Source organism: Crinia signifera, chromosome 3, assembly GCF_055691185.1.
Source record: "Crinia signifera chromosome 3, ASM5569118v1, whole genome shotgun sequence".
NCBI classification, from domain to species: Eukaryota; Metazoa; Chordata; class Amphibia; order Anura; family Myobatrachidae; genus Crinia; species Crinia signifera.
This window is the reverse complement of record NC_139219.1, coordinates 308,582,662-308,592,422: the sequence shown is the minus strand read 5'-3', so window position 1 is coordinate 308,592,422 and position 9,761 is coordinate 308,582,662. Positions and strand designations below refer to the sequence as shown.

The following is a 9,761-nucleotide window of genomic DNA, read 5'->3' as shown; positions in this document are numbered from 1 at the left end:
GACTGTCAGACCAAAGGCCGCTTCCATAATGTATGATGTTTACTGGTCATTACAGCCCTCATACAGGAGTGCGAAGTAATCAGAAGCAAATACTTGCTTAGCCTAACGCATTTTGTTTTTTTCTTTTAACCCATTGAGTGCCAAGTTAATTTGCCAAAATTGGTGAGAAAATTGCCAAGCAAATATTTTTTTATTTATCACAATGGCCTGTAATGTTTACCTAATATAGGAAATATAAGGTTTTTTTTTTTATTTGAATTTACAGAACAAATGTGAGCGACATTGGCATTTTTAGCAGATTTTTTGTGTATCTCACTGATGTTTGCACTCAAAGGTTTAAACATTTTGCATCTTTGCCATTTTCCAAAATCGGCCATTACAGTCCTGGTTTTAGGAATTTCCTTTCCAGATGGTTAATTCAAATTTATTTAACTTAGTGGTTCCCAAACATTTTTAGGCTTTACCATTGAGTACCCCCCGTACTCTCAAGTTCAAATATCCACAGTACGTACTTAGTATAGGTGAAGTGAGTGGTATGTGTATCCTTCTGTGTGTCCTTATATTAAGGAGTAGTGTGCAGTCAGGAATTGAGTCCCTCTGTGTCTGGCCGCTGGATATGTACTGTCTCTGGGGTTCCAGCTAACACCTATAGGAGGAATGCTGCTTCCTCCACCCGTGTCAGTGCGGGGAAGATGAACGCTGATGGTAACTACCAGTATATTGCTGGTCCGACAAGAGCACAAGACGCTGATGATTCTGCAGACGGAGCTGGAATCGATGCAGTGTGGTTCATCTCCACGGCAATGGGAGACTTCTGCCATTACCAATATTATTTTCAAGTACTTCAACCGGTTCAGGATGTTCTGCTGTGCGACATGATGCTTATCGCTGACGGGTCACAGAGTTTCATCGGGAGTATACTCTTCTCCACCAGTGCCTTTGTCTTGTGGTGACCCAGAGGGTTCTTTATTATCTCCCATGCTTTTTGCAGTATACATGCTCCCACTGGGTGACATAATCAGACGTCATGCCCTGGTCAACCACTGCTATGCAGATGATACATAACCAGTGGCGGATTCATGGGGGGGCACCCAGGCACGTGCCCCATGTCATTTTATCCTGGATCCGCCCCTGTACATAACTGTACCTGTTCTTTGCTCCAGGCACTGATAACACAATAACAACATTAAATGGGTGCCTAGCTGAGCTCCAGAAGTGGATGAGTGCCAGTTGGCTGAGACTGAACCCAGATAAAACAGAGGTCATAATGATAAACCACAGGACAAGACGACAGCAATGCCAACTGACAGGTCTTACACTGGGGGGCGCAGCACTAAAAAACTCTGATCATGTGCGGAATCTTGGTGTGGTCCTGGATAGTGGCCTGACACTTAAACATCAGGTGTCAGCTACAATCAAATCCTCATTCTATCATCTAAGGAATATAGCCAGAATCAAGCACTTAATTCTCTCAGAAGACCTGCCTAAAGTCATACATGCATTTATATCATCACGCCTAGACTACTGCAATGCTCTCTACCTGGGTCTCCCATCAAAAGAACTGCACCGCTTGCAGCTGGTACAAAATGCAGCCGTCAGACTATTAACTAACCAGCCCCGCTCCTGCCACATAACTCCCATTCTCTACACCCTTCACTCCCTGAAAAATGGCGAAAGGTACTTGTTTCCTAGCATGGCGCCCACGATTTACATCTTATGGCATCTTATGCATCGCATAAGATTTTAAATTGTATAAGCACCCTAATGGGTGCTTACTATGTAAAATGCACCCCCAATACGATTTTTTATTGTATTAGGTGCTTACAATGTTAATGCACCCCCACTATCAACGCGAACCCGAAGGGTGGCGAGCGGCAGCGGTACGCATCCTCCGACCCTTCATACCCCCACTATCCATGTCGGCGTGGAGTTGACTTTAGATAGTGTAGCAAGCCACTGAGCCTGAAGCGTGGCGAGCAGACGCGTATTACTTTACATGTATTCTGCAGGGCTTGCTGCGCTTGCCACACTATCTAAAATCCACTCCACGCCGATGTGGATAGTGGGGAAATGAAAAGGTCAGAGGACGCGTACCACCACCCCTTGCGGGCTCGCTGCACTCGGCTCGCTACAGGTACCCATCAGGGTGTCTGTACAATAAAAAAATCTTATACCATCGCATTGTATGGCATACGATGCGATACGATTTATTATTGTACAATATCGCATCGTATACCATATTTAGGCTTATGGTATACGATGCAATGGGCGCCGTGCTAGGAAACAAGTACCTGGCGAATTGTTTTCAAGATTGGCTTACTCACTTTCAAGGCCCTACATGACCAGGGCCCAAGGTACCTGCAGCAGCTGCTGATTCCTTACTGTCCTACTCAATTACTACGATCCGTTGAAGAAGGACTACTAACAGTACCCAGAATTTCCCTGAATTCATCTGGGGGTCGAGATTTCAACTTTGTTGCTCCAACTCTATGGAACTCTCTTCCTCGCACAGTGTGAGAAGCCCCCACTGTAGAATCCTTTAAAAATAGACTAAAGACGTACCTATTTACTCAAGCATTTCGCTGACATCTACTGTTAAGCTTGTTATGTATTTTGAGCTGTAAACACAATGGTAAAGCACTTTGAGTCCTATTGGGAGAAAAGTGCTATATAAATATCATCATTATTATTATTATCTGCCAGAAGCAGCCATTAGAAGATGGGTAGTGTGTGGCCGTATAGGGATGCACAAGGTCAGCAGCAGGATACCCAGGTAGGCTGTTGGGATTTAAATGATGCTCCGTTATTATTGAAGGGCCTAATGTGTAATATATCCCTGCGGCATTATTCGCCTCAATCATTTCACACAAGGCAGAATGGATTTATGACAAAGCCTGACTCTACCGTCTGCATGTTGTAACAAAAAGATAGATTGGTCATACCAAGTGCAATATGGAACAGGATCCAAGTTTGCAATTCAGGACAATCTCAGCCATATTTTATTTAAAGCGGCAATCATTTACGAGGTAAAACCAACCTGGGTATAAAACAAAATAATCCTTACACATAACATTCATGAAGCTGTGATCCCCTTTGTCATTTATAGAGGGGAGGGGGGGGGGGGTCTGATTTTATTTACAGTTCTTAGTGAATTGGTTGGAACACAGTTGGCAATGAGTTTTCAAGACAAGTGACTTAATTCGAATCACTTTAGAGCACAGGTTCTCAAACTCGGTCCTTGGGACCCCAAACAGTGCATGTTCTGCAGGTCTCCTAACAGGTGAAATTATTCGCTCCACATGTGGATCTTTTAATATGCGTCAATGGGTAATAAATGCACCTGCCGGGTGACCTGGAAAACGTCAACTGTGCGGGGGTCCTGAGGACCGAGTTTGAGAACACCTGCTTTAGAGGAATGAGTTGATGATGTAAGATGTCTTGGGCAGTTGACCAATTTTGACCACGACTGCTCAAGCCACGCACTGCTATAACACCAAGACGGAAATCATAAATAGCCACATTCATTAACATGAATAAATAATCCCCTAAGTACCCTCTTAAAATTACCCAGCATTACTATGTCGCCTTCTTTGATTTATTATACGATTTTATGTTTATTTTATCATTTAGAGAACAGAATTTGTTACAGAAAAGTTATGTAACCGTTGCATCGTAGCTGTTTTCATTGATTTCATGAACTGTTCATCCACAATTTGCAGATCAGAAGTATGATGAAATATTGCAGCAATGTCCTTTTCCTTATCCGGGCCATCAGCCAGAATTACTTTACAAAAGTGTTTGCTTAGAAAATGTCAGTAACTTGGAAGCCGGCAGCACAGCAGATGTCCTTGATGAAATGTGGCTGAATGCAGCTAGTAAAAACTTAAAGCGGCCATAAAATAGTGTTCTAACCGCACAACCTCAAACCTGAAAAGAAGGCTCCTCAGTACAGCTAGCAAACTACTCAGTATTATTTCCAGCCTAGATAATAGGATAAATCTGCCTCGAGCGGCTTGACCCGGAAGCCAGGAAAGTTATGTAGGGAAACGGAGACCTGTCCTCGGTGGAGATGGGTCATTCGTGAACGAAGCGGGTCTTTTGGACGGATACCATAAAATACTGAGGGAGCCGCCGATCCCAAAAAGGTGAACCGTCGTTCTTTTACTTTCAGTTTCGTTTTTCATTACAATGCATTTGCCTGATCTCAGCACTGCCACCTGTGGCAGCTGAGATGTACTAACTCAGGAGACTGAGTACAGTGCTGCTAATGCAAGTAAAAGAAAGAATAACAAGGCTGCTGCTGCTAGGGATGGCTATCAGTGCAGACGCCATAGATGGTTGCCATCAATTGCGATTCTGCACCCAGCCATCGATCAGTGTTTTACGCGGTCATGTATTTTCTTATTCGATCAGCACACTTTTTAAAAAAAAAGATTAAAAAAATGGCAATAAATGATTGTAAAACAAATTATGCTTTGTTATTATCAAATTACCCCTTCTTTCAAAGTGAACCGTTCAGTTGCGTAAAAGATTTGGATCTTTTCATGGACTAATCTGCTGGATCTCAGCTCTAGTTAGTGACCCGGTTTGCCCATCTCTAGTCCTCGGCACTCCAACAAAAACGGAGGTGGCGCATCCCCAAATGGCTGCAGACTGCCAATCACCGGATGTCAGCAGTTAATTTGTGAGTGTTGACACAGGACCCACACTGCACATGCCGAGTACATGCCCTGCGCAGGCGCAATGTACCAAACGTAAGTACACAGCAGGTATCGAAACTGGACTGGAATCAGGCCCAGTGATTGCAGCTTTTTTGAACTGCGTAAACAGTTGAACATCCATCTATTCCCTATTTGTTTCATATTAACTCCGAGAATAGAGTTCGACGTAGAAGAAACTTCATTCATTAAATTCCATTAACACTCGGGCAGATTTATCAATGAGCACCATTTTCATTCATAGAGAGTGGTTATAAGAATATCATTCTCTGCCCCTCCATTCAATCAGTTGTGATCATTTTTGGGTATTTATCAAGTTATGGTTTTTTTATGTTCTGCTGAGAGACTGACACTGCAATAGAATCAGCATGCGATACATGCTTGCAGTTGGCGGCTCCCTGTGTCAGGCAACAAGGAATGTACAGCATTCTATGGCCCTTATTCTGGTTCACTCGCAAAGGCAAATTCCTTCTCAAGTGGACAAAACCATATGCACTGCAGGTGGGGCAGATGTAGCAGGTGCAGAGATAATTAGATTTGGGTGGGGTTTTACTTCAAAGTGAGATCTATATTGCAGTGTAAAAATAATGCAGGCAGTATTTTCCCTGCACAGAAACAAAATAACTCACCCAAATCTAATTCTCTCTGCACTAGTTACGTCTGCCCCCCTGCAGTGCACATGGTTTTGTCCATTTGAGAAGGAATTTGCCTTTGCAAGTGCACCAGAATAAGGGTCTATGTTCATAAGGCTCATGGTAGAGCGTATGCAAACAACACACTCTTTGGGGCTGATCTGATCGCAAAGCAAAAGTAAGGCAACAAATGCCATTCTGCATGCAGAGTGAATACTGACTGCATTTGCATGCAGCCCACAAATGCTGGATATTTTTATGTTTGCACTGCAATTTGGATTTGTCTCTCCCAAATCGAATTATCTCTGCACAGTTTACATGAGGATAGAGTGGGACATTGTCAGAATGTGCAGTTATCATGCTAATGCATTTGTTATGGATGGCTGAGAATTGCACATACATATTTAAAACCCAAAAACATAAGGCGAAATAAATAATTTTATTTACATAGCGCATTTTCGCCAATAGGACTCAAGGTGCTTAACAGACAGAATGAACATAATACAGTACAGAAACAATGAAACAGAAAAGTTTTTTTTTTTTTTAAATACAAAGAGCACAGAGGGGTAGATGTATGAAGCAGTGATGGAGGAGAAGTGGCCCATGGCAACCAATCAGCTGCTCTGTATAATTGTATATTATGCAAATGATAGATGTTACTTCAGTACTGATTGGTTGCCATGGGCCACTCCTCCTCTGGCTCACTTCTCCCTTATTACGCCTTCATACATCTACATCTAGTACTTAAGGAACAATTAAGCACATGCTGAGTGACAGGAAAAGTCTTGAGTCTGTTTTGGAAGGATTCTAGAGTAGAGGACTCTCGCACTGTGCAGGGAAGCGAGTTCCATAGAGTCAGAGCCACATGGATAAAAGCTTGGTCCCTAGATGGGTTATTGGAGGTTCTAGGTACTGATAATAGTCCATCATCTGCAGATCTCAGTAATGGAGAGGGGCTGCATGGAATCAGAAGCTGCTTCAGGTACCTTGGGCCCTGGTCACGTAGGGCTTTAAAATCATGTAAGCCAATAAAAAGTTGAAATACAGTATATTTAAGCATAATGCGATCAATGATAAGAAGCAGCTTGGTACTTCCTTTTGTTCCTTGGTTTATTTCTTCAGACTGCTAATGCTGACTGAGAATTCTGCAAATGTTTGCCCCCTTTCTGCTCTGTGCCCTGTTACATGCCCCCCATTCCAGCCCCTGGTCATCATATGACATGCTGTGAGCCCATATCTGTGTCTGGTAGCCAGATTCTGAGTCATGTGTTATGTCAATGTCAGATGCACGGAAGTGACCCTTCTCAAGGGCATGTAAGTGTAGCAGGCTTGTCCCTAAAGCAGCCCTTTCATGCACCTGTGATATCACTAAACTAATTGAGCATCTGCCACCTTATATGTTTTTATCAGGTGTCAGATGCTTTGGGTCCATAGTGTTCCAGTGCCAGTTATTCTGGATGCGTACACTGAGCAAAGTGGTTTGGATGAAGCTGGCCCCTCACCGTAGGGGCCAGCCTCCTCTTCATATTTTATATAATATAAAACTGATGCAATCAACCCAGCCAGCCTGCTCAGAACATCAGTTGGGAAGATTGCGTAGCGATGTTTCTCAACCATCAATGTTTTCGCTCTGATATTAATCATTTTATCATTCGATGACAGCATTCCAATGTTTGCCACCATCGAATGGCAAACAATTGATAGTGTTCTGATGGTCCCGCCCCCAGTCCCATCCCCAGCCAGGTTGCAGTGGTTCTGCACATGCTGAAGATGTTTGTGCATGATTTTTTTTTTCTATCGAATTCTTTTTACTCGTTGGTTAGTTACCATCACCTCAAAAGATTCAGTGGCGGATGCCCAGCCATCATTTGTTGGTGGGCTTCCGATATCTGTCCCTAAACATCGTAACCATCCTGGCAATGGCTGTACTTTATGGGTTTCCAGTAGGACCTCTAGCATCAGTCTCTTGCAAGGCGGTGGCCATTTTCAGCAGATAGAATCTGCAGAGACCCTGCACTGCAGTGGCATTGCTACGCCACTGCATTACACTCGTGGCGTAACACCATTGGCACCAGGGCAGCATTGGGGAAAATGGAGGCCTGGCCTGGGTGTATAGTACATTGAATGCAAAAGAACCGCATGAGGTGTATCGTATGTGATATTGTCCCCCGGGAAGCAGCCGGGGAGTTCCGGGGGAAATCCTGTGTGATTTCAACTTCCAAGAATTGGCACTAGTCTATGGGGGCCTAAGGTGGCTACTGCCATATCAGGGCAGGAGAACTGAGACTGGAGAGGAGACGGGGCCTGGCTGCTGGGCTGAGCATTCACATCTTTAAGAAGAACCTGCAAATCCAGATAATTTGTTCTTCAAAGGATGTGAACCTTTGATAGAGCATTCAGCACAGTAGGGAAAGGAGGAGTCTGACTATAGCATCCTACCCTGTGTGCTCCCAGGCGTGGTGTTGTGGGTGAACTAGGAACCACCGTGTGCACCGGGCTGCAGTTCAGTCTGGGTATTTGTGCAGAACATGTTGCTGTTATTGTCCACGTCACAGTCCCTTCTGCTCCATGTGGGGGGCCCCAGCACAGTAAGCTAATAGTATGTTGTGCATCGCAAGGCTGGTGGTGCCAGTGGTTTCAGCTGGCCACAGAGCATCATGCCCGGGGTATAAGGAGGGAAATCTCTAAGTGTTCATTGTATGCTGACCAGTCAAGGTCCAGCAAAGCCAGAAGCCAAGGTGAGTGCATCCTCTGCCACTCGCCTCACTGCTGCGCGGTATCATAGTGCTGTGGGAGGTTTTTGTACTGATATTTCAGAAACCAGGAACTATTTTGGAAATTTGTTTGTTTTTGACTGAATAAATTAATTAAAAACCTCATATTAAGATTTGTGCCTGGCTGCACCAATGCCCTGGCTGGGAGGTGCACAGCAGTTTCTCTCCCCAGAGCAGAGGAAGAGTGGGTGGGATTCCAGTGGTCAGTGCTGGGTTAGCAGACACCTGGCAGACCTCTCCCTGCACACACTATCTGTCTGTGTAGGCACCGACCCTGCGTCTCTCTCTGTCCTCCAGCATGAGCCAGTGGCTGGGCAGGGCTGTGCTCTGCACACTTAGCTTTCTGCTGGTGGTGGTCCATGGAACTCATTACAGGATGTACGGATATCCCATCCATGGCAGCTACATCTATCCTCCCGTGGTCCATGGCAGTGCGGTGCTACAAGTGCCCAAACCTGGCATCTTAGCCAGCCCTCCGCATAGAGCGAATGTCCGTCACAAGCCTGACACCCAGACCCTCCAGGTGCACCAGCCTGCAGGTAGGAGCATCACCCAATGTACTAACACTGCAATTAACTTATAGGAAAAAAACAACATTCCCTTAATCAGTGAGTCTCTCATCCATTGATAAAGTGCATTGGGGTCAAGGGGGAAATTCTGGTTCACTCGCAAAGGCTCAGTCACTCTCTAACTGACAAAACCATGTGCACTGCAGGTGGGGCAGATGTAACATGTGCAGAGCGAGTTAGATTTGGGATGAGTTATTTTGTTTCTGGGCAGGGTTAATACTGGCTGCTTTATTTCTACACTGCAATATAGATATCAGTTTGAAGTACTCCCCCCACCCAAATGTAACTCTCTCTGCACATGATAAATCAGCCCCACCTGCAGAGCACATGGTTTTGTCCATTAGAGTGATTGTGCTTTTGAGAGTGAACCAGAATAACCCCCAAAGTGCAGAGTTTCTTGATGGCTTTTATGATGTTTTATCATTGCACACGGAGTTGGTAGATAAATCCACAGTTATTATGTTAAAGTTACCGTTATATCTATATTTATAGTACTGAATCTGTCGTATACGTGTTTATGTGTTTCTTTTCATTATATCCTTATGGTATCTTTCATTTTAAAGTAGGTCAAGGAAAAATAGAAAGTGTAACAATGCCTATTTGTAGATACTGCCATATAATACTGTATATTACCACTGTTCAGCGACTGGCTTTTTTTTGGGGGGGGGGGGGGCACATAGGAATTTTAAACACAAGAGGTGCTGCCGTGCTGAGATTTGTAGTGCCACATGAAAAAAAAAATAAGGAGCAGATTTATTAAGCTCAGTGAAGTGATAATGTTGCTGGTACTGTATCACCGGCCAATCAGCTCCGAACTGTGAAGCTACAGACTTGGTTTGAAAAATGACAGGTAGGAGCTGATTGGCCGCGATAAAGACCAGACCCTTTATCACTTCACCGAGCTTAATAAATCTACCACTAAGAACACTAAGGGGGAAATTTACTAAGATGAGAGATCTATTTCTCATGGGATGTTGCCATGGGCAACATATAAGAAGTTATTTATTTAGCACCTTCTAGAAGATAATAGACAGGATCTGATTGGTTGCCCATAGCAACAGCCTACCG

General features: G+C 44.2%; 1 protein-coding gene across 1 annotated transcript in view; it reads left to right on the top strand.

The window, feature by feature from the left end:
• The first annotated feature begins 8,349 nt into the window (after positions 1 to 8,349).
• Positions 8,350 to 9,761, top strand: part of MATN3 (matrilin 3) — a 36,775-nt gene continuing 35,363 nt past the window's right edge. Inside the window, exon 1 of the mRNA XM_083174799.1 lies at positions 8,350 to 8,663. Within this exon, the coding sequence (XP_083030925.1) occupies positions 8,423 to 8,663 (241 nt within the window). The 5' untranslated portion in view covers positions 8,350 to 8,422. The remainder of the gene's footprint in view (positions 8,664 to 9,761) is intronic.